The sequence below is a fragment of the Melanaphis sacchari genome, unplaced genomic scaffold (genome assembly GCF_002803265.2).
Source record: "Melanaphis sacchari strain LSU unplaced genomic scaffold, SCAv2.0 Contig9_pilon_pilon, whole genome shotgun sequence".
In the NCBI taxonomy this organism is placed as follows: Eukaryota; Metazoa; Arthropoda; class Insecta; order Hemiptera; family Aphididae; genus Melanaphis; species Melanaphis sacchari.
In genome coordinates, this window is record NW_020271711.1 from 797,671 (window position 1) to 825,239 (window position 27,569).

General features: G+C 25.6%; 2 protein-coding genes across 2 annotated transcripts; one reads left to right on the forward strand and one right to left on the reverse strand.

Annotated features, from left to right (window-relative positions):
* Window positions 1-12,600: 12,600 nt before the first annotated feature.
* Window positions 12,601-16,719, forward strand: LOC112603230 (MAD2L1-binding protein-like). The gene is made up of 5 exons (XM_025351720.1): window positions 12,601-12,692; window positions 12,889-13,156; window positions 13,283-13,384; window positions 13,582-13,757; window positions 16,036-16,719. The coding sequence occupies exons 2-5, from the start codon at window positions 12,986-12,988 to the stop codon at window positions 16,469-16,471; spliced, it is 885 nt and encodes a 294-aa protein (XP_025207505.1). The 5' UTR covers window positions 12,601-12,692; window positions 12,889-12,985; the 3' UTR covers window positions 16,472-16,719.
* Window positions 16,720-17,237: 518 nt separating this feature from the next.
* Window positions 17,238-26,876, reverse strand: LOC112603174 (ras-related GTP-binding protein A-like). Its single transcript, XM_025351632.1, has 6 exons — window positions 26,786-26,876; window positions 26,655-26,721; window positions 18,958-19,186; window positions 18,771-18,866; window positions 18,620-18,712; window positions 17,238-17,321 (listed from the first exon to the last, which is right to left on the reverse strand). Exons 1-6 carry the CDS (start codon window positions 26,874-26,876, stop codon window positions 17,238-17,240), a joined length of 660 nt encoding a protein of 219 aa, XP_025207417.1.
* Window positions 26,877-27,569: the final 693 nt, after the last annotated feature.

A 27,569-nucleotide genomic window follows, 5' to 3' on the forward strand; every position in this document is an offset into this window, starting at 1 on the left:
TGTTACTTTATATATTGAATTTAAACCTATTTCTATAACTCATATAGGTGATTTTTTAAACTTATAAGTTTTCAATTTTCACATTCTATTCAAAATAATATATTTAGCTCATATAGATTAATCTAGGTAAATTATTTTAGATAATACATTTTTTATTCATGAAAATAATTCTTCAGATAATCAATTTTGTTCATTATATACGAGTATATATTTATATGTATTTAATTATATATTAGTATATTCATAAGTAATATGAAATATAATTAATTACTAATTAGTTATTTTTCAAAATAATGATCAACACTTTCCATCATCCGAATTCTGAGCAGCGTTTATTTTTTGTTTGGTAAAATAGTTTGTATACTATGATTAACTATTTAAATTCTCGTTAATAATGTAGTTTGTATTCACATATTTTTTAATTGACTGTTTTATTAATTCATTGAACTAGTACCCAACCACGCTTTCAGCGTAAAGTTCCACCCACGATAAAATCAAAATTAAGATATTTGGTTTAGTTATTTTAGTATGTCTACTTTAAGTACCTCTATGTTAATATATATTATAATAATAAAAAAATTTAATACGGAAGTATTTTATAAATGATATAATATGACATATTATGCATATTTATATTAAATTATTTACAATTAAAATATCCATTAAAAAGTAAAAACTGATAGCTGGAAAACAAAGTTTCCTAAATGATCTGTTTCATTATCTAACGATCATGTTAGTACCATCTGTAACATACGTGATGTGTGCAATAAACAAACTTAAATAAATAATAGCATTGATAAATGGTTTTTAAATTTGATAAACACTGTTAATATATGACTTTATAAAAATAAAATAAAATTCAATTATGCAGAACGCTTCTAGATTTGTGCATATATTTTTTTTTTTTGAACTACTTACGTAGGAACTTACAAAAATTAACGTATTTAGTTCAAATTAAAAATAGTTTTTCTTGTAAAATCTTGAAAACAAATGAATATTTTATTTACAATTTTTATACATGGGAAATTTACATCAATTATGTACTGCTTGTTCACCGGGTTGCCAAATATTGTAATGACCCACTAAATCACTGAAACTCTATATTTTGGCGTCAAACAGTATATAAATGATATTAATATTATTATCTGGGTTACAACTTATTATGTCTTATTTAATATTATCGTCTATATATGTGTTCGTGTTCTCCACAAAGTTAGGTACAGCTAGTGGAAGTTTTTTTCTGCTCCAGTTGCAATTGATATGGCTTACATGCGACATCTACTTATTGAATTATAGTAGTATTTTATTGTACATGTCATGAAAAAAGTGGATTTGGCAATTCGTTCTAGAGTCTCGCGCAAATTTTGTCGCTTTGTTGATATATGCCATTTAAATTACCATAATATGACGTATATTACAGACTACAGTACATAATATTATAATAGATGTTTTTACGGCGTATCGCGTATAGTATACATATAATTTTAACCATCAGTGCATTGGTGTAAATGTCTGTTTTAATAATATGCGCTTTTGCGTCTTTTAACGCAATCGTTAACCCTATCACGAACAGGCCTTGTAGGCATTATACTAAAATGCATTTCATCGACCAGCTCTTTAAAGTGTAGCCGAAATTGTGGTCAGGTGCAGCTGCAGCACCTTAAACTGAATATAGAACAATATATGCGCACCCTTTGCTCGTGATCCAGAACAATTAAAATAATTAAATACATTCCCTAGGTATATCATAATTCATAATGGTATGTATTATTTATTTATTTATTTATTTACGGAGACATATTGTTTTTTTTTTTAGATTTATTGTTATTTATATTTTTAATACTGAAGGCAAATGATAAATTGAAACGTACTTTAAGGTACATACTTTTTAACAAAATAATAATGTTTACAGTAGTGTGTAAAATGTTTCTAAATAGTATTGGAACATAATATGGTATATTTATATAGCAAGTGGATCGGTTTCGTGGAAAAAACTACAGAAGAGTTAAACAAAATATGGTCGGTAATACTTTTATTAATAAAAACAAACACAAAATTAATTACACTTATCCGTGCTTGATTGTACGCGTTTAACTGTGTACGACAATATTATTGTTTTATTACAATGTCACTTAAATTACTCCTGCAGATAATTCAGCTGAAAAGGACATTCTCGTTTCCCGTACAATTTCATAGTCTCAACTCTTTTGATTCATCGGCCTGGCCTTTATTAATTTTTATATTTATATAATCACTAAGTTATTTTATAATATTACTCTCACTTCTCTACATTAATGTTTGTCAAACGTATGTACAGCTGATGACTCTACCTTCAAAACCGTTGACTAATTTTATACAACATTAACGCACGAAAAAACGAATACATAATAATTAATAGTGTAGTAAATTCAATATTACTGAAAAAATGTCGAATAAAGAAAAGGTTTATTATATGAAAAATTGTAGTAAAACTAATATGGGTTTTTTTTTCGTTTTAAAATATATCGCCGCCAACTGATAATCTTCGGCAGTATCGATCGCCTATGGCTAGAATAGAATGGTAAAGATGTAGTACTATGTAGACTGTAGTAGAGTAGTATTTACTTTAAGCGTCAACTGCACATACGTTTGGGAAATACATTGTTAACATTTCAGTGATGTGACCAGGATTTTAGATTTGTGAAGAGTTAGGATTTATTTGTTGTTCAATAGCTTACAAATGAAATACTATGTTCTTCAAAGGTGGTTCTTATAGTAAGTTAAAAATGTATTAGGTACAAATTCTTTATAGCCATAAACCGATGTTCAAACATCGACGTAAATAAATACTCGACCAAAATGTGTGTTCCAACGTTCTAGTTATTACGAAAACCCCACGTAAACCCACATGACGTGTTTTCTCTGTCTTACAAACGTACAACATGACAGATTTTCGTTCAGATAAACTAATTTTGTACATTTAGCTTAAACATTAGAGTGAAATGACCTATTATTAAACTTAACAGTAAGAATATTATCTGTGTTCTCTCGTTAGTTTTTTTACGGTATTTTAATTTTTAAGCGAGTTGTGAATATGCGTAAAATATTAATATTTGAAAATGCTCATATCATGTTCATAGTTAAAAATATTAATCGTGGAGTTTTTTTTTCATTTTATGTAATATTATTATTATCAATACATATTGAAATTTCCAAAAATTTAAACTAATTTTAAGCCATTTACGCAAAATGTATAGATCGTTCTCAGAAATATCTTAGAATTTTCTTAGACAAAATACTTAAAACTATTCATCTCATATTCATAGATTTTTTCTAAGAATTGTCTAAATATTTCCTATGAAAAATCCTTGTAATAGTTTTTATTTAAAATGTATAATTAGGGATGAGAAGTTTAGGAGGTAAAATTGGCAAAATATGCACACAAAAACAACAAAAATAGTTTTTATATTAATTACTATTAAATATTTACTATTTTTTACTTAACTATTCTATTATTAAATAATTTTAAAACCAAAAAAAAAATAAAAGCATTTATTAAATTAAATTAAATCTATAATTTAAATTTGTTGCACTGGACTACCAAAGCTTTTTTTAAATTGTCAACATCTAACCGACGACGATTGTCCGATAAAATATTTTTATAACGGGAAAAACCTTTCTACATCTGTTGATGTTATACAGGCGTTACTACCATTAACTTTGGTCTCCCATATTCTACAAAATAAAATATCACCATCTGTGGAAAAAACATTTTCACCAAATTCTGGAACGTATTGCTTTACACTAGGAACTTTCGGCATTTTTAATAAATTAAATACTAAATGACACAACAAACACACGAATAATAATAAGAGCAAATTATAACCGACGATGGTGGACTAAACTAAATTTTATTTTTGACAGTCGTGAAAAGGAAAATAACGTTAAGATAATCACATTATAGATAAGATAAAAACACCAATTTCTTGATAAATATTTATGTTCTATTATATTTTAATAAACGAATAAAACGATTCGTTAGTAAATACTAAATAATAATAAAATATACACATTTTACATTTTTTTAGGTTTGAAAATTATATTATTGGAACTACAGGTTTCGTGTTCAATTATTATTTTATGGGATATATTTTATTAAAAATAAATACAAATTTACTGAAAATGCATTTATATGCTCAAGAAATCATTAATACAAATATACTATTTTTGTAAAAAATACCAAAATATGCAAAAAAAAAAACAGTAAATATAAACTTACTAGGTTATAGAACACATTTTTAACTTACCTACATAGCTATAAATAGAAGACATAAAAAAAAAATATGTAATTTCTACAACTTCTTATCCCTATTTATAATCATAAAAGTTTCTAAGAACATACAGCAAAAGCCGTTTATTTGGAACACATTGGGACCAAAGTGAAATGTGTCAATTAACCAATTACTTCTAATAAGTAATTAGTTTGATTTGTACTATGAAAAAAATTAAAAATGTATATTTCATACTTAATATGAACTAAAAAAATATAAAATTTATTTTTGGGTATGTATGTATGTATTATTTAAAAAAAGTATATATATCTATATATTACTATATTATTTAAAATATGTATCTTTGTTTTTTTACGTTGAATACTCCATGACCATATTTTCATACGAGTATAATATCTTTTAAAGCCTTTTTCATCCGCACGGTGTTGGACTGCTCTCCTAAGGAAACTAAAAGCTTCAACAATTAATTTGTTTCAATACATCGTATGACTTTAATAACTCGCACTTCTGTTTCGAACTTAAAGCTTAACGTTTACAGATTTAAAAAAAAAAAAACGAAACACTAATCACCTTTGCGTACGCACGCCAAAACTGAAAACGATACGTACCTACAGGAAAGAGCATTATTAAATAGGTATTAACGTTACTGTACTTACGAAAAAGTACAGTAAAAGTAAACGTAACGACAGCAAAGATAAGATTAAAGTATATTGGTTATTACCGGAAAACCGGTGTATATGTTAACCTTTGCCTAATTGTTATAAATTATCGATATGATGTTTCAATAATCCGTTTTATTTTCAATATTCTAATGTATAGCTGGTCTATCCCGGAACTTTTTGTTTCGATAACGCGATTGTATCGATTATTCGTGTTCCTAATTAGCAGCTTCTACTGCAGTTGAGTTTTTTTCTTGATACTTTATTAATAAAATCTTCGTTATACCTACCTTAAACCTATTTTCTAACTATTGTATTAACTTAATTTTATTTTTTTTATGTAGATTCTTATTTTATTGGGTTTAACTAATACCAATCTCAATTCTTATGATGATTTTAATTTCGTAGATTTAAAAAATACAGATTCCGAGTTACCAGTTTCATATGTGCCGGTTCTAATGTCTGCTCTTGTCTAGACGATTTCAAAAATGTAATTTAAAATATTTATTTTCACGTCATAATCTAAGTTTTTCTAATGTGGTTTAAGTGTCTAACAACTTAAAACGAATAAAAAAAAAAAAAAAAAAATGTCATAGTGTGGCTCAAAATATTTAGCAATATTACTAAGAACATATTATGTATAATATGTATTCATATAAGTTCAACACAAATATCAACGGTGATTATTGTCATTTCTTTTAACAGAAAACCTTCTAGAAACAACGTATAAGTAACGTTGAGGAAACATTGTAGAAACGTAGAAAAAACGTTGTGCACTAACCGCGACATATTAGAATACTTGTAACAGGAACGTATGCTGTGATCGCGATAGACGTTGAACGACTAACTACACACCGACGCGCACCGTCGCTGAACCAAAATAGTATCGACTATTATAGTCTATGCAATCCTAATACCGCGGACTCCGCAACTTTAATCAGCCAAAGTTTGACCACGGACCGAAAAAGCCATTTTTTGCATGACGTACAGTTCATAATATTGCGTCTTTATTTCTCTAACATTCTAACACGCTCGTATTTTTAAATTTTGAACGGACTAGGTCAAGTCTCGTGATTCAAAAAAGTATAAAAAATCAATCGAAATCATTATGACAAAATATTAATGAATAAATCAGAAATAATATACATGTATGTATATGTATTTGATATCAAATAATAGTGACAGTAACAGTATTAGTTGAGAAACCGGAGAAATAAATAATAATATCAATTATCAATGGTGTGATGTAATATTTTTAATTATAATAATCGTATAATCGTATATTTTAAATGGGACCGCGGTTTTATGCATTGATGCGTGTTATTTTTTAGTAGGAAAATTTTAATTTTAAAAGTAAAAAAAAATTCTTCGTTGTTTAACATTGAGAGAAGTATCTGGTAGTTGGATCTAATTTGTATTTTATACGATCAAAAGTAGAATTTACCAATAAAACAAAAAAGTTACGAAAAAATAAAAATTTAAAAATGCCATTTTTCAACAAAATCCAAAATATATGGTTGCATTGTTATAATAATTTCAAAATAAATAACCGTAGACTATAAGTGTTTACAAAATAATTAAAAAATTTTTTTATAGCTATTTATAGTAATTTGAAATTTTTGATTTTTTTTTCAGTTTTTATTTTATTTTTTTGAATGATACAATTTTGTTTGTGAGTAAATCTTATAAATTTTATACAAAGTTTGTCATAATTATTATTAGTGCAATAAATGAATACAATCACAGCTTTTGAAAAGCGTTTGAATTTTATCAAAATGTTGTAAATTACGTATTTAGTACTTAGTTAAAATGTATATTTTTCAACTTTAAGAGTTAAGTTTTGAAAATATAAATTTATCATAATTAGATTTGATTTATCTTTTTTCATTGGTTTTAAAAAATATTTATATTAGTTTAATACGCCAATTATATTTTTTATATGTAATTGAAATTAACTTTTTTCAGTAACCATTTTTTTATTATTCAAAAAATATTTATCGTAGTTACTTGAACTGTTTTATTTTTCATACCATTCTATTTAATGTTGTTAATTGTTATTAACAGTAAATATGAAATAATTCAATAATATCGCAATTTATTATCATATTATGTTGTTTGTATTTTGTATTAACGACATTAACGTAATTGGTACATGCTACCTATCGGCTATCGTATTACTAATAGGCATTTATTAAATAAATTACAAACAGTAATTTTCTTACTAACTTTCAATAATCTATCATGGGTTGTTAGATTTTTCAATTTTTTTATTTTTATTTTTATATTTTAAACGTAATTTAATATTTTACACCAAACGCAGAATTAGCTAGGAGTGTAGTTGGATTAGTTTGGTTGTAAATTATATTTAAAATGTGAATTAAAAAAAAGTTTGATAAGTGGGTGCATTATAGGTGTTGACTCATGGTAATGGATGTGATTAATTTGAGTTCAATGATTGTAATTTGTAAACGAAAAACAATTCTAAGAAGAAACGGCCAGTCTCCTAGGCCACCTTATCATAAATTAATATGAATAGATTCATAGCAATAATAAAGCACGGATTTTTATGCACTAAAAAGTATCGAAATATGCCATATAATATGCAGTAAAAAATCATAAAAATATGCAACAAATATGCAAGAACATTTTTTTTTTATTAATATAAAATTCACAAATTAAACAACTTATAATAATTAATTACTTAAATATACTAAGTATATAAAAAAATTTCGTTTTAATATTCAATACATTTCGAATTTTATAAAAATGTGCAGAAATATACAAATAAATTTCATCATTGGATTCAAATTATTATGATTCGTGAAGATAACTGACAAAAATCCAAAAAAGTGAAAAAGAAAATAATAAGCAATTGCATAGAAATTCGCGCTCCAATCATAAATAATAATAATAATATAATATAGAATATTATATAGATAACTATTATACATATTTCGATAATGTGTATTAAATTCATAATATACGTAAAAGTTTTAAGTCCTAACAAATGTTCAAATTATCGTTTGTTATTCTTGACTAATTATTTCATTAAGATACGTAATTTTTTTCAAACATAAACAAAAAATATGTACAAAAAAATAATTATGATAATAAATAAATAAATGTTATACAATTTTTACAACAAAATACTTATAATTTGTAAATTGTTATAACTTTGACGAATTATGGCAATGACTACATAATGGTATGGAATCCTGGTAGTCATGGACGGAAAACAACTAAGTTGGTAACATAACAAAATATACAAAATATAGTTCAAATCTATTACGTATTGATGACGTGAGTCGGGAATGATCGATGTGAATTGTTACGTGGAATATTTAAATATTTAAATTAGTGATGGGTCAACTGTTCGAAAATCGAACTTGACAATATTTGTCGAACCAAACTTTCTGGCTACGATAGTTTGAAGTAGAGACAGATTTATACAATTTTCGCCTAAGGGCAGATTTAATTTTGTCGCCCCACTAAACTTATCTATGAGTAAAGCGTATTTTTAAGTACTTATTTGGAGTAATTACTAAGAAAAAAAAATCATATAGTCTAATACGAATCAGAAATTGATTATGATTATAGGGCTCGGAAGTTTTAGAAGCTAAAAAAGGCAAAATATGCACGAAAAAATTACAAAATATTCAAAAAAATTACTCTAAATTCCAAAAAAAAAAAATTACATCAGATGTTGTAAATAAATTAATAAAATTATAATATACATAAAAACTGAAAAAAGATTATAAATGATTGGCATTTTGACATCTTATTGAATTGAAAATAATATTAAAAATATCTTATTAGTATTTTTAAAATTACGATAAATACTTTTATTAAAAGTTTTGAGTTTTATATTCAATATTAATTGAAATTTACAGGCTAAGAAAGAAAAATATCAATTTTTATAGAAAAATATGAAATATGTAAATATACGTATAAAATCAATGAAATATGCACTTTTTTAGCTAAAATTGACTAAATATGCAAAATATGCATTTTCAATATTTTAACTCTCCATTATACAGTTCAGATTTCTAGCTCGGCCTGCTATAAACTGAGAACATACAGAACATAATGCAATTCCTACAACTTCCGAGCTCTATTGTTATGACTTATGAGTTTATGACTTAAGTTCTAATCGAGAAAATAGTATACCAATTTAATATTTATTAAAATATGATCTATTACAATATTTTTGAATAAATTTGCTCTACCAATTAAAACAACTACAAGTCTATAACAACATAAATTGATGATCAAATAAAACTTTACAGGTATAAAAAAAAAATAAGAAATCATAGTTTGTATTACACAATTAATAAATTAATAAATTATTTCCTTATTGAATTATAACATTAAAAATGATTTCGTTTGTTTGTGTCTTGCTTTTTTTTCTATAAAAGCTTAAATTATGTCTTAAAATTAAAAATTGTACTAGTAATTTGAGTAATATTTAATTGGAAAATTGGTGTTTCTACGTGATAACTAATAATATATATGTAATTTATTATTAATTGAAAATAATATTTTAAATTTTTTTTTCTTATTAATTATTAATTATTATTTGTTGTGTACTTATCTAAAAAAAATTATATATATATATATATAATCAGAAATTATCTAAACTTATTTTGAAGTTGTAGATTTAAAATATTTCTAAGTTCAGTTCCGTTAAAGTTCAAAAAAATATTTTTAAGTTCGATTCGATTTCAAAAATCAGGAATCGACCTATCATTAGTTTAAATGTTTTAAATGCCTATAGAATAATATTTAAATCATTAATATTATTAACCATGCATGTTATTTATTTTTTTGTTTACTTTTGCTTCGGTGTATGAATTAAAGTTAAAATCGTGTGGATTGCGCATCGATTTCCTAATCAATTGCGCAGCGCACACACATTATTAATTAATTAATTTTAATTTAAAAATCTCGCGAAATCTTTTTGCTGTAGCCAGTATATACGTTTAGCTTTTATCTACTCACTACAGCCAGTAGTCTTCAAGACGTGAACGGTGTACCTCGTTGTTGAATATTATGTCATTGTAATATCAGCTTGAATTCATTGTATACGAAAAACGATTCTGAGGTGTGTGTGTGTGTGTCTTTCATTTCTATAGCCTTTATTCTTAGAATGTTTTAAAATTAATTCATAACTATACGAGCATAAGCAATTTATTTTTGATCATCTATTTATTTGAATGTTTAATTACCTCTGTTTTCATCGCGAATAGGTAAAATACGTATTTCGTATTATAATTCATTAAAACTATGACTCGCACTACTGCGCGAGCTGGAAACGCATCAGTTGCAACTCGTAATGATTGTTGCGCGACGTCTCACAAAATGGTAAACGTAGCACGATCTGCATTTTCGACTGTGACTCGCAACAACGTCGCACAGCGAGTGGCAACGAGAGGGCGATGTTGCCGGTACCAAAGACTTTTTTGAAACGATCCGTTTTTCGAGAACGTTTCTCCGCAACATACGGTCCGTAACAATACGGGTTGTGAGTTTATTTTTTCAGGATTTCTACGGTCCGGGACTATACATAAATACGTATAGGTATTTATTCTTTCCGCGAGAATACGGTCCGGGACTTTACAGTTAGGATTTTTACTGTCCGTGAAAATACAGTCCGTCTATTTCTATTCCAGAATCCTACAGTCCGTGAGATTACTTTTCGGGATTATACATGCGTCCGTCGCGATTATCGGACGCGATTGCACGATCGAATGTTTTATGATAGCGTTACACGAAGGGAACATAGAAATCAATCGTGTTTAATTAATTTAACTTATCGCAATCGTATCGCGTTTACGAACATTCGGTACCCACGTGAAACCACATGATAACGTGAGATGACAACGCAAATAACGTACTATTGAAATTTTGTCAAAATTGAGTTGCATATCGATCTACACATTTAAAATATTATAGTGATTCGGTTGACGTCATAAAATTGAGCGAAAACTTTTTATGTTTCATTTGAAATTCAATATTAAAATAACCAGATGGTGTAAAACGTACTTAGTGCATAGATTTTTCTAAAACGTACTATTTCTAATGTAAATGGGAAACAGGAAGGAGAACGTATAATTGCAAAACGTACTATTTACAAAAACTACTGTGTCTTAGACTTCATTTTTAATCGTTATATTTTAAAGAATCTTTGTTTATCATATTATAAAATTTCCAACGTGAATTAAAAAAAAAAAAAATGTTTATGTGTTTAACGCTTTAATCATTATGACCACTAAGTGTTACAAGTTCTCAACAATAAAATCGAATCATGATCATATTTATAGCACTTGCTTCTTCTTAAGTTAACTTGTGTACCTATACTTTTAATCGGAGATTAAATATTCTTAAAACTATGTCGAAAAGAATTAATTTTAAAATGTATGTATAGTATTTGCTAAATATACATATATATTATAAAGCTAAATGCATTATTGGCTGGAAATAATATGTTTTGATTCAACTTAAAATAACAAAAGCTATGTCTAAATACAAAAAAATAAATTTTGAAATACTTTTACCAACAAAATGTAGTTAAACAGATTTTTATCTATTTTTAATCATTTAATCAAAATTTATACTTCAGTTGTTTTATACACAGTAGAAAATGTCCTCTCCTAAAAAATATGTAAAAGACTAATATAGTGTGTTTTTCATTGTCTCCACATATTTATCTCTAATATTAATTAATGGTCGCCGGTTGGTATATACTTATATATGTATTGTATAGGTATATAAGGAGATAAAGAGTTTATGTTATGGCTATGATGATTTTCATGCCGAAAACAACAAATAACAATGTTTATTATCAGTGATAAATTATCACAGGAAATTAAAGCGTAATAGCGACCACCAAATACCAATATATTCCGAAATTGACTTGAAAACCAGAAGCTGTTTTCTGATATTATAAAATTTATAATCAAATATATAGGTACATCGGAGATTTGCTGAAACATTTTTTAATACCTAAACCTATGTAACATGAGCTAAAATATTCTGAAATATTCTCATTTCTAATATATGATAATAAATTCAATTAATAGCCAATAGATATTAAAATTATATTTTATTTATTCTGAAAAATTAGTAGGTAAACAATAAATTAGAACACTGAACAAGTGTAATAGTTATATAAACAAAAATTTTTTTACGTAAAAAAAATTATTGTCTACATAATTTTTAATGTTTACGGTTACATAAATATTTTTGTGTAGTGGAGGGACTGATATATTATTTACAAGACAAACGGTTATTTTCGTCCGTACATTTTTGTGATTAAATTATTTATACCGTCATATTATTGTAAATACCTTTCATTTATTTTTATACATTTTGTTACAAAAATAAAATAATTTTTATAATTCACGATATAATCATTACCGCACACAATGGTATAACTACGACCGCCTTAGGTAAATTTTTCTACATTTTGTCTTCCGACGTTTTAAACGTGGTCAAAAACGCCCGCCAAAATTTCAAACGATGTCAGTTAGCATGTTTAAACGGTGATAGCACGATACGATAGCTATGACATTTCATGGAAGAAAAATGGCTGCCCGATGCGTACGTGACGTCATGACTACGTTCGACCGCCAACGTAGATAGTTAACGTGATAATTATCACTAAACTTCAAATTGTTCGAACGTCAAACCTAACGTTTTTTCTGATGAGTTAAAATTTTGAAAATTTTTCACGAGATGCTGTTTAATTAAAATATTAGCGCTGGTAATTATTTATTAATGTTTAATCTCGTTTTTTTAGGGTACTTGCTAAACGTTTAAAGAATTAGGTCATTGATGTTTTACCGCATCATCATTGATCGTGAATTTCTGAAACGTGTTCAGTTGCAATCGTTTTTCTTTTTATCATAGTGCGAACAGTAACAGTTTGTTTAATACGATTTTGTGATTTTTAATTCCAGCCAGTAAAATTATCATAGGTCCAATCGCTTTTCGATTAAAGTAGTATACAGCTTACTGACATTGTATTTGATACGACTGCGTTGGATTACTACTACAATGACAACCTGCGAAGTATGCGTACACTTGTCCGACATCATGACACCACTGTCGTTTTCCAGCTTAATCACAACGCTAATAAAATATTTGGTCTATGAAAAGCAACTAATCCCATATCCTTATGACCGTTTGAAGTTATACGTGCAGAAATACAAAGAGCTGAACTTTGAGGTAAGTTGTTTACAATAACTGTATTTTGAAGCGCTATTGACTGTTATTAGTAATTTCAATGCCTGGTCCGATATAACTTGTTAAGAGTTAAATAATTGAGTTGCTCATTTTTGTTTGTTTAAACAGGAAAACAGTCGCTGTAATCTTAAAAATAAATACAAACTAGAGTCTGAGAAATACTATAAAAAAGTTTCAGATGCGATACAAAGTCTTGAAACAGTTTTCCAGGTAATTATTGCTACCTATCATATTTTATAAAATTATAAAATAAGACAATGGTGGTTAAATTTGTCATATATTTACAATCTGCACCTATTTGTTGAACAATTGTCTACTTTTGGTGTATTTGATTTCAATTATTTTATCTTCTTACAGTTTTAATGCAAAACTTTATCAAGTTGTGTAATATATATTGTTTTTTTCAGTGCATTGAAAATGAATTTCGTAGCCATGAAGAAAATCATATAGAATCAGTTGTAATATTAATTGGATCAAGTGTACTTAATCCTTTGACTGTATTTAATATAAATGTACCAGAATTAAGTTATTCACATTGTGAGAAACAACATTCTTCTAGACAGCACATAGATAATGTATTTAGGTGAGTATTTATTATTCATAATATAATATCATATTATTTTATGTAATGTTAACAAAATTCACAAACATTTTAAGATATAACTAAACTAATTGTATATTAAAAGCCTTCATAAAAATTGCTCATCAAATTAAATTTAAAATAAATAAATAATACTAGATTTAAAATACTTACATTCTTTAATTATTTATATATAACAAAATATATAAAAATATTTTGTCATTGCATTTAGGATTTCTTCATCAGTTAACGATATTGTTATAAATAGGTTCTTATCTATTTCTATATAGTTTTGTAGATTCTCAGGAGTCAGGAGTAAAAATATGTAAAGTATTAAACTGAATAATCTAATCATTTAATGGTGTATCATCTTCTCTCTCAAATTATTCTATTTTTAATTTATGATACAATAACACGTAAATTGTATTATGAAACATAAAATTTTGTTTAGTTATTGAGAGTGACTAATACATTCTAGAGAATAAATTTTGTAATGGGTTATAAAGCAAACCAACCATTGTTATGTAACATTTACATTATATAGAGTTTTCACTGTATATATATAAATAAACTATAATAGTAAATTTTATTTAAAAAAAAATGTTATGCAACTTTATTTATTTAATTCCCGACATGGGTTTGAAAAATCTGGTGCGTAATAATTGTAAACATATGTTCTTAAACTTAAATCTAAATTATTTGTTGTTATTTTTGGTCAATATTATATTATTATGTTCTTAAATATTTTATTCTTAAATTTAATCAAAAAATGGAGTTATGCAATGTGTTTTAGAGACTTAAAATTTTTTAAGTACGTATAAGTTTCTAGATTTCTAAGACCTTCATCTTCCTTTAATTAATTCTGATATGGTTTGATTATTTCTTAAAAGTAATTAATATTATAAAATGATGTGTGTATTAATATAATATATAAATAGGACTGTATTTTTTTTTACCATTGATTGAAGCCCAAAACCAAGTATAGGCCCACAAACCCCAAGAAGAAGGATGACTATATATTTAATTTAAAAAAATATTATCTCATTTATGAGTGTCATATTTGTTTTTTATTGATCTTATTTAAGCTCGGCAACAGGCCATTAGCTGTAGATAGGAACAGTAAATTTTTTGTGTAAGGTTTGATTAGTAGAGTTGGATCACTTATGTGTGTGTGTGTACGCCATGAATTTGTCACTAGGAACTCGAGTGGTCACCCATTTGAGAGCTAGTGACACCAACCGATGCTTGACTTCAGAACACATTAGTGACTGAGACCAATCACCGTGCCATACCAATCCATGATTGTCATATTATTAGCCTCTTGTCTCAACAAATTTCAAACAGACTCTTTATTCCATTTTTTAGAAAATAGTCCAGTTGTATTTCTGCTATCTTCATATTATTCATTGCATAAAAGAAAAAAATTACAGCTGTACGTGCAATTAAATAAACAAAACAATATTTTTTTAGTTTTATATTGAATTATTAAACCCGAAGTTAATATCTATCTACCTATAAAACTATAAGTTTATAAACAAAAGTAAGTTGATACATAATGAGTATCTAGAGCCTATAAACAATTCTTAGCAATAAGCATGATACTTTTTGTACAGCACAGTAAAATTCTAAACTCACGTGACCGTCACACTTTTTTAACCAATTGACAGCTAATTCCAAAATATCTACACAAATGTAAAAATTATTAACATTTGTAGGTATTGTTTAGTGTTCTCTAAATTTAAAATTGTATTTGTTCCATATTTTTTTGTGTAAAATATATGATTATCTTATCCTATAATCTTAATCCTGGCTTGATATGAACAATTGTTATTAGGGAAAGGGTTTCATCGAAAAGTATGTTTCCATCACAATAGTTGATATGGAACATTTAATTTTTAATTAGTACAAAAACATGTTACGACCAAATCACTATCACTTAAAATTTTTAAATCAAAGAATATGTAGTTTTATAATATTTCAAAAAATAGATAAATAATAAATACATCCTTTTTTAATAAGTTCTATTTATATTTTTTTTACACATATAAATAAAAATAAATTAATATATTTTTGCTTTTTATTGCATTAAAATTTGTTCCCTAATATTTAAATATGAATAATTTAACAATAAAACATCATAAAAACTCTGATATCTGTATATAATTGTTGTTATTGTTACCTAGTTTTGTTATTTTATATTAATTTAAAAATTAAAGATTTCCTTGGATCTGTTATTATTTACTATCTAAATGTGTCTTTAATATTTATCCATATGTTTCAGGAATATTTTGAATAATGACAAGTTCAATGATATATTAACATCAAATATAATGGTTGAAACAAACTTATATGTGATGTTCAAAGTAAAGAAAGGTGGAAAAATGGCTACTAATTGGTGTGTGCCCAAGGAGCAGTTTCGTAGTTTCCGGGGTAAGCAAGTAGTCTTGAGATTTGATCAACCACGTGATGAGATCAACGCGAAGAAATATGAAACATGTTGCAACAAAGACTGTTTAAATTTTGAAGTATTTGTTGATTTTGACAATCAGACAAGTGTACAAACATTGCAAACATTTAATAATACATTCACAAATAGTGTTGTTGATTGGTATTTAGGAAAACATCATATAACTGGTTTTAAGAATTATAAATACAATGGAATTCCTATATCAGATACTTGGTTGAATCCAACTATCATTGATCATTTAATATCATAACCTTATCCATGGTTTAAGGATAGGAATTTTTAGACAAATTAGACAATTTTATTTTTACATAATTATATACCTACTCAAATTTGTCAAATATGAATCTTACTATTAACATAATTTTTTAGTTTCTTTTTATTTGTATGTATTGTTTGTTTTTTGTAAATTCCATTTATAAACAACTCATGTATTGAATTATGTAATTATTGAAAACATATAAATATCATTTTCTTGCCAATACAATAATTATTGACAAATACAACATTAAATACAAAAAATTTCAATATAAATATCATCGTTTACAAATATATATAAAATAACAAGATTTTAGTTTTTCTTTTCAATATATTATGTTATTTATTGTTTTTTTTTTTTTTTACAATTTTTAATTAAATACTTGTCGACCATTTTATGTTTCTAAATTAATAATTCAAATTATTTTTTTTAAAAGCGATTAAAATTGTATACTTGAATTGTATGACTTGTGTAATATTTAATTCACTAAGAATAAAATTATGCCAATGTTACATCATTTTCTGATGTTTGCTTATTTGTTTACTGTTAATTGTAATGGGCTTAAGCCCATTACAATTTTTGAATATATGTATGATAACAAGGTTAATTTGATGGAAAGAAAGAAAATAACAGTACATTTTATAAACTTAATTCATGCATAAAATCTAAAAGTATAAAAATATGTTGTATGTATCACAATAATAATAATTGATGGATCCTATCAACCAACGGATTAATGTACTACACCATACTACTCCTACTAAGCCAAGAAGGCAGAGGGCAGAGTAAGCAACATTTTAGTAGTTTTAAGCAAAATAACATTTTCTGAATCGTCTTGTTTTTCCTATTACATTATCAAAATGAATTAATAAATTAATCCAATAATCCAATAAAACTCGCGGTAGAACTCCATGATACTATTAAGTACTTCAAAACGTATACGCATAATATTAATTTAGGAGTCAAATGAGTCAATAGAGTATCAGTATTGTCGTTTACCAAGGAAACGTGCAGTATAAGCACATACACACTTTTTGCTTAGGAATACATGATTTTTTTAAACTTAACTTACTTTGTTATTAAATTATTAAAAATATTTTAATACGCCATTTATTAAATAAAATAACATAATTAAAGTCTTCTAAGTTTATAATATTTAACAAAACAGGTTTTCATTAAATATTTCAGAACATTTTATATGATTATTATAAAACTATTAAATATTTAGGTATAATATTCTAGATATTTTGAGAATATAATAAAAATATTTAACATTAAATAAACTAGGAACATTAAATATTAAGGAACAAATTAAATAAAAAATTAAAAAATGTTTATAAACATTAAAAAAAATTATTAAACAAAATTGATGTTTTTCAATAACCAAGTTCAATGTTTTTCCAAAATATTTTCCAATTTTTTCATCCAAAAATCGCATCATGTTAAAAAATTTTTAAATAGTGAGAATAAATCATCAAAAATTTCTAGTTTCTGGCAGTTGGCAGCTGTCTTGCAATAATTTCGAAAAATGTGTTTTTAAGTTTTTGATGTTAAACCGAATCAAATCTGTAACTAAACATAAAATTAAATGATCTATTAAAATAGTGAATATATTATTACAAGTGTTATTGTATTAGTTTATAGACTTACTTGCATTGCTTGTCACAACCATTAAAAAAGTATCAATTGTTAATTTATGTATAATTATTGTTAACCTCGAATGTCGAATTTCAAACTCATTATGTGATATTCTGTTCCGGCTGCAAAAATATAGATTTTAATATAACTACGTATTTACACTCATTTATGAACTTAATATCAGGTATATAAATACGCTGATTCAGCATTAATAAAAAGCTTATTTTATTATAAAATATTATGCATTTTTTTTTATTTATTGGCAAAACGAAGTAGGTATTGAAAAACGGACAGATGAGTAGGTAATTAATTATCAAAATAACGTAACATCAAATTATTATAAAAATTGTATTACAAGTGTTTGATAAAATAAGATACTAACTCCAATTTTGCCTTGAAGGATTTTATAATTTTTGAAACCTTTTGAGTTCTGTTTACGTCATGATGAGGTACACGTATATATTTAGCTATTGCGAGCAAAGTAGTCCGCTCAAATAGTATTACCTCGTCGCATTCCATTTCCTCACCAAATGATTTCAATGTATTTTCCAATACCTGAACATTTGATATTAGCCTGTATACAATTGAAGACCAAGCCTAAAGCATAATAAAACGTTATTAACTGTTGTATACATTTTAAATGTATATTTATTACCCCGTATAATGATTCATCCCAGATTGATGACATATAGCAAGTAATATTTACAGGCTTAGAAATGTTAATTAGTTCATTTTCACGATCTTTGAACAACTATTAGATAAATAAATATTGTTGTAATAAATTGTTTAGCAAACATTTTTTAAATTCAAACCAACTTGAATATAATACAAGTATAAAATACCTTTTCCCTCTTGTCAGGTTCTACCAAATCCATTTTATGCATTAGACAAAACACGTTGGCAAAAGGAGAACCTTTGCGAATAGCACTTAAAAGTGATTGATAGTGCTTCAGATCTTTTGCAAATTCCTCGTCTTGATTTTTAACTTCAAACAAGTAAACAAAAACATCAACGTTTTGAAATAGATGCTTTCGTTTATGACCAAAATAGCTGTTAACAAACTTTTCATGTCTGTAATATAAATATTATTGGTAAGTACAATATATAAAAAAAAAAAACATTTAATTAATTAAAATTAAAGGTAATTTATTAGTAGACAGTAGTTAATGTGACATAGGTACTCATTAGTCCTTACTTATTATACTCAGGATTAGCAATATTGTTTTTGCAAAAATGCAAAACTAATTATTTTATAATATTGTATACTTGATTACTTGATGTAATATATATTATAATAATTATATAAATAGTGATAAGTACCATTTAATGTTGTATCATACTGTGATATATTAATATTTTTAGATTCTGAATGTATTATTTTTATAATGGTATGTTTTTTGATGTATACAGTATACACGATAAGCAATCGAAAAAAGCGAATAGCAAATTGAATCTAGTTCGTAATTTAGAAAAGTTAAAATTAAATATTATCAGTATTTTTCAAAACAATCAGGAAAACAAACAAAAAATTAAAGGAAAATAGGAATCTTTACGTAAATACAGTTTTTAACAAAATTAATTTTGTTTTTTTTTGGTATATAATTCAAAAACAAATTACCAAAAAATCTTGAAATTTAGCCAACTGTTTATATTAGCATATTTTATACAAATATAATAATTATCTAAATATTTCGATTCTTTTTGAGTTATTTGTAGCCTGTATGAATTTAATATTTTAAATTAGATTTTCGCTATAATTATTTATTGTAAAAAAGTTTTTGCTCTGTTGAAAAACTTAAAATTTAAATCAAAGTTTAACTTATATAGGCACAATTTGGTTATAATATGATCAAATGGTTATGTAATCATTTTAAATACATAATGTAATTTGACTATTTTTTTAAACTATTTATGGGTAATGTAAATTTTCGAATATTATTATTATTTTTTTATAAATACCAATAAAAAATTTACCAATGGATTTAAATGTTTAAAAATTCAATACAAGGTCTCTAATACGTAAGTTATTTATTTCTCAATTAAAAATATCGAAAATTTATAGTAAGAAATTCATAATATAATTTTTGTTTTTATATCTAAAATTTGAAAATTTTACGCAAGATTCTTTGTACATTTTGAAATCAATATTAAAAAAAATAATTCTCCTATAAAGTCGAATGAATTTTTTATGGCCATATGAAATTCAAATTTTTGTGTCATTAAATAATCACCAATATAAAATTATTCATACGATTTTTATTTTTCGTTGTAATTCAAAAACGAATAACCATATAGATACTTGAAATTTTCATCAAATATTTATGTTATCCTTTTCTATACGTGGTTTAATTTTTATAATATATTGATTTTTTTGAAATATATATAAGCATGAGAAAATTTCAATTTATTTTAGTTTTTTTCTTTGAATGTTTCAAAATTCTTGAAAGTTTAATTTAAGATTCTACATACTTGTAAGTTAATCTTAAATCTGTTAGAAAAGTTAAAAATACACTGGTACAATTTATTGTATATTTATTTGGAGTTAAAGTTTTTATAAAATTCGTCGAAGGTTATGAAAATTTACAGACTACAAATATTTTGTAGTACTTACCTATAACATTTATAAAATCTTTAATTTTTATAGTTAAGCTAAGGTATGAAATTTAATAAAATATTACCATATCTTGGTATTTCATTCTGGAACTAAAAAAATCTTAAAAATATACAAACACAATTATTTTTTAAACATAGTTGTGATTCAAATTTTTTACGAAATTACGTACATTAACGATGAATATTGATTGTTGATGTTAATTATTTTGTTACAAATCAAAAACATTAATCGTGGGAACTTGAAACTATTACAAGCATTAAATTACTATGAATTTTACTATATGCAAATAAGCAATGATATTTGATTTATTTTAAGCAGTATTATAGCTGTTTATACCATGAACCTATTTTTATTGTTTTACAGTATTTACAGAAAGATTTTATTATATTTTAAGTTATATTATATAACTATATAAGCTGATGTATAATGGTAAAAATTAATACTCGTAAATACATATTATTATAATAATTAAAAGCAAATAACATAATAAATGTAATATTTTCGAGAAACATTTTGAAAACCTTCTGTAATACTTAAAGTAAATTAATTGAATTAATAGCTATATTAAAAAATATACCATTTGAAATAAACGTAGTGATAAAGGTTGACATTCTGATAGATTCTCTGTTCTCAATCGTTTTTCATATACAATAATTAAGAACATATCGTTGAATTCAAATCGAACATACCTATACAAGTGACCCATTACTAAATAACTAAAATCTAATTATATAATATACATCAGAGCAGTATCCACTTAAGATACCTTCTTAAAAAATTATCCTTAAAAAATAACGATTTCTTAAAAATGATTACCATGTTATAGGTTTTGTTATGGTTGAAAAAATATTAATCGTTTAAATATTCTATTGTTACGTAAATTATGGTTTTTTATACTTCTTACAATTTTCAAAATATTTATATTAATTTTTAGCTATTTATTAAACATTTTAAATTTTTTATTTTTTTATTTTAAATTAAAAATAAAATTTTTTAGATTTGGTTAAATCTTTTGAAAAATTATTTAAAAAAATACTATTTTTGAAACCCAATCTATAAATAGCTATCCAAGCGTGTTATAATATTATATTGTAATTAACAAAATATATGACTACGATTGTGAATAACGTCATAGGCATGCATTTTTATTTAGTAATTACTACTAAATATCACAGACTATGTTTGTATAATTTGGGATAACACGTAATAAATCTAAAAAAATATGTTATTATATAATATTATTCATCAAATTTCCTAAAACAATAAGCTTAAGTGTTTTACAAAATATATTTAAATAATTGCTATAGTGATAAATTTGTGTAAATATAAAATAATACCTGTGTACAATTATTATAAGATTAATTGAAGCTAAAAAAAATGTAAAATGTGTATGATAATAAATTTGTAAAAGCTTCTACTAATATGTTGGTCAAATAAATAGTTTTATACTTCTTTAAATCAAAAAAATGGTTATTACACATCTACCGATAAGATAAGAATAGGTAAGAAATTAAATTTGAAAAAAATGGCATGAAAATACTTGTTTGCCCGGTAAGAAGTATTGAGCCACTTCGCCTCTGGCTAGAGGTGTAAATATGTTGATTACAATTTCGGTTTTTATCTTCATGATTGAACTAGTTGCTACTGTTGTTAGTAATACCTATAATGTCACCACACGCGGTTGTAGAATTACGAATAGCAATAAGCTTTCGTAGGATAATTCGTTTTAAATAAATCGTATCACAAAAACAATGTAATCAATCCTGAATCCAAAATATATTTAAATAAGAAAATATGAGAATACTGGCCAAAATGGCGGTCGATAATTAATTATTTTGTAATGTATACATTACCAACAACAGGCACGAGTTCGTTTTTGTCCAAGGTGCATGTTGACGGTTGAACACACGGCAAGAAATGAAGATATGTCATTGGCTTGTCCGCAAGCCCGGATTAAGGGGGGACAGGAGGGGCCAAGTCTCCGGGGCCCACGTGTGTTAAGGGCCCATAGTTTTCTCGGTTTAAAATTACATTAAGTGATAATTTGTACTTTTTATAGTACCTACAAAAATATTTTTATTTTTTTTTTGTTTGAGCTAACAGTCGATGGGTCTGTCGACCGTGTTTACCACCAATAGTATGGTAAGTGTGGAAACATAGCGTCATAGCCATGCTTGTGTTTGTTGGGAATAGGCATATATTTTGATATTACTGTTTTTAAAAATAGAATTTGGAAAATTTGTTTATGTGACTGTCTCGGTCATGGATACTCATAATTTAGATACCTTCCGACTAAACCTATTTACATAAACAAAACTTAATTTTATGTGTAAATATATATTTTAATAAAAATATAATATTTTTTTAATATTTTTATCCTCATCAATCGTTATCATTAGAGAGCGGATTTTTAGGTTTTTACATATTTTTATTGGTTATATGCAGCTTTATGAGAGTGAAAAATGTGAACGACTTATCCATCACAGAGTTCGTAGAAAAAAATTTATTTAGCATATTAAAGCATATTTTGGACTTAAGAGAATATTTAGCCTATTTTTCATATTTTAGAATATAATATTCTATTATTGTTCATAAAAAATCATATTATACATTATTAATTTATTGATTTGTGATATTTTCCAGCAACAATTTTGTCTAGGAAAAAAAATTATTTTATGTAAGAATGATAAAAATTAAAAATCATCCAATTATCTACTTGTTTGTAATCAAATTGGTAATGATGATCATTCTGTTACTCTTAATTCATGATTGTACTTACGATCTTATAATAACGTGATAAGAATGATTTCTAATAATAAATCTATTTTTACTTTTATATTGTTTATTATTTTAACTTTAATGTGTGACAATTTAGTTAAATTTGTAATATTCATTTTTATTTTTTTTAAATACCGAAAATTAACAAAAGTTTAAAATATTTACATAAACAGTGGATTGAGTCGTATAATAAAACAAATGATACAGTATTTACGACTGATGGTGATATAGTTTAGTAGGTAACTAAGTATGAACTAATTTTGTTTTTATTAATTTTATTTGTTTTTTTATTAATATTTCATTATATTTATAAAGGTAACTAAGTATGAACTGATTTATATTTTATAGTTAAATAACTTAGCTGTTACTAAAGACCATACAAGTTATGTATTGTTTTTATTAAACTATTTTGTTTTTATATAATATATTTCATTGTATTCATAAACCTATGAACTGTTTTGTATTTTTTATAGTTAGATATTTTATATGTTACCAAAAAGGAATGGTACATAAGTTATTTATTGTTTTAATTGAATTATTTTGGAAAAAAAATAAATCATATTATCTGCATATTTACAAGTTTAAGGAATATTTAGAGAATATTTTAGGGTTTTTTTAGAACATGTTAGCATCATATTTTAAGCTTTTAAGAACCTAAAAATCTGCTCTTTAGTTATCATACTTAAATAAAAATGTTTAAATTTGTTTTATTGTATAATTTTATAATTTTAAAGAATTGTTTTTATTGACGGGAGCCCACAACCATGTATTGGCCCCTGGGCCCCTGAAGCTCTTGATCCGGGCTTGCTTGTCCGTAGATGGCGGAAAAAATGACAGATGATAGTTAAAATAATAATAAAATAAATATAATAATAATTAGAAAGTATTCTAATTGGCCAATACTTCGAATACGTATTAGATTAGCTATCGATTCGATGTCGTATGCACCGTGGTTTGGAATGGAGAGGAATCGTAATTACAAACAGGTGTTATTGTCCGTCACTTCATCGAAAATAGAAGATAAGATGTCAGATGAGTTGAGTGTGAAACGATAAACCTTATCGCGCTCGAGTCCATTAAGTTCTTAGTAATACAATACATAGCAATATGTTATTTGAATAAAAATAAAATATTAACAATATAAATTATATCGGTCACGACGAAAACGTCCGTCACACCATAATATGCAAGTATAATAATGTTATATAATATTAATTAATTTAGAATGAATATTTTCAATATCAAAAATCTGAACTTGGGACATTTTATAGGACGGTATTTATGAGACGATGATTTTCGATATTTATATATATTTTTTTCACGAATTCATAAGCCATGTCGCTGTTGGGGACAGAAAAATATAATTGAAAACCAAAAAAAAATTGATAAATACAAAACACTATAATAGTCAGAAAAATAAGAAATTGCAGGAATTATGAGTATAATCTACTGCAGTTAATAATTTTTATATCGTGTCTTAGTGGGTCTCCACATAGTGTAAAATTATAAGCTCATAGTCAAATTTTATTTATTATTTTGTTAATGCTCGAATAGCTACCAATTTTTATATCTCATTATCCAATAGCTTCAACCATTAGTTTCATTACGATATATTATTCGTTCAGCTCTAATAGCAGTCTAATTTGTTACTGTATTATTGGTCCAAATAGCAAATTATTTATTGTCATACATTTTATCCACTACCTATAATATTTACTCTAATAGCAAATAATGTTATCATTGACTATACAGTTTTTTAGCGCAACACCTACATATTCTACACATTAAACAAAAACACATTTTTCATTCACGTAACTTCCGGCAATTCTGATCACCAGTGATCAAGTTACTTAACCTCGCACCTCCACACAGTACACACATACACACATAATTACACACGTGTTTCGGTCAATATAATAGCGGTGCACATTTATATCGATAACCAGGCGCGCGTTTATTATTATACGTATTATACTCTCTGCCCATTCAGTCGGTTTTACGATTTACAATAAATATCATCATAACCGATTAACAATTATGAATGTTAAGACCCACATGCATGACATGCAACGATATGGATCGGCTGGCTCGGACCGCGTCACCAACCTATCGGTCTGTTTTGCTTACAGAGATATGCCGAAGATATCCCTTTCTTTATTATTTTTTTTTTTTTATAATGGAAGTGTGTCCATAATCTTATTGAAAAAATATATTTAATAGCTCGATTGCGTATTCGGTCTGCAGCTGTGTATAATTAAGATAAACTAGGCAGCTAAGTAATTTTAAGATAAAAGTAAGATTATTAACCAAAATATTTAAAATTTAAAACTATAATTTTACAAATGTAATCTAAATTCTAAAAATAATGACTGCGACATATTGGGGAAACCGTATCTTATTATTCAGCATCGATATAACTAAACGCAACTACCTACGATTCATTTACAGTCTAAAAGTGCAAGTAAAATAGTTTCTTTATAGACAATTCAGGTAATTAATTTTCAAAAAAAGTCTGTTAGATTATGTGTTAAACCAACACATTAAGAAAGTTAAAAAAAAAATTTCTAATTTAATAAAGCAATATAAAAAAATTAGTAGGTAATAGGTACAATCACCTAAAATTAAAAAAACCCAATGCTTAGAGCTACGTTGAAAATATGACCTTTTTTCTTGGGGACACATTCCGATAATATCTTATTGTACTTATTTCAGATACACTCAAAGCATTAAATAAAGGTCATTCTGGGAACACATTCGAGAACTCCGTTGTCTACGACGCATTCTCGGTAGTTTTTTGTTACACACCCCAAAAACCAATTTTTATTGTTATATTAACATCGTTATATTATATTATATTATTAACTATAGTTTATGGGTAGATACATTTTCCACGAATTCAATATCTTTTGTCGTGACAACCACTATTCGATATAAAATACGAGTATACAGTTTTACAACACGATTATAGTTATATTTGTTAAGTGTTACCAGCACAACGTTACAATACACAATTCTAATGAATTCAGTGTTATTTTTGTGAATATTTTTAATTATTCACATTTAAATAAACGTACAGAGAATCATCTATACATAATTTAAAATATAGAACTACATTTAACTGGTTATATTGTTTGCAAAAAATCTTACCCGCCACAATCTTTAATGTTGAACAGCATATGTCCGAGAAATGGAACGTGTGTTGTTTCAACTTCATCTAAAAAATTTTTAATTTTTAATGTTTAAAAATCGATTGAAATATTAATCAATAATAATATTACTTGTTGCGCATAATCTTTTGGTATCTATGGGATCATAATTGTCAAAAATTATGGACCGCATGCTAGTTTTCCCAGAACTGCCCTGACCCATTATCAAAATCTGTTAAATCAAATTAAATAAATTCTTCACCATACAAATATCAAAGTAACAATCAATATTAAATAAAAAAAAAAAAATTATTATTTGTATTTCCTTGTTTAAATCTAATTCAGCCACACACGGTGTTTGGAGTTTGGACACAACTATTACACATGTAAATAACTGTAAAAACTAAAGATAACAAAGTACATTTTTTTTAAAACGTTTTTGACATGACAACGCAAACATGATTCATTACTTATTAGTATACGTATTTAAATAAAATAGCCTATCAATGAACGGTTTTCTCAAGAATTTTTTATTGAAGGAGGATATACAAAAATGTCTTAAAATATTAGCTATAGGGTTTTTATCCTAACAATATCTCGCACATTGAGTCTACTCGTGAGCCGAATAAGTTCCTAATTCTGCTTGAATTTTGTTTTTGAAGTTTTTAAGCTTATTATTTAACTATTTAATTTAATTTTTAATTTTAATTGAAGAAATTTATATAATATACAAAATCACATAAATAGTGCATATAAAAATATACCTAATATAATTATGATTTACAACTATATTGGATAGTATACGAGTATTAGCTTTGTAGTTACTAATTATTATCATTATTAATTATACCGTAGAACTCATAAATAGCCTTTAGTTTGTAAAAATGGTAGGGGAAATCGAAAAATAATATATTAA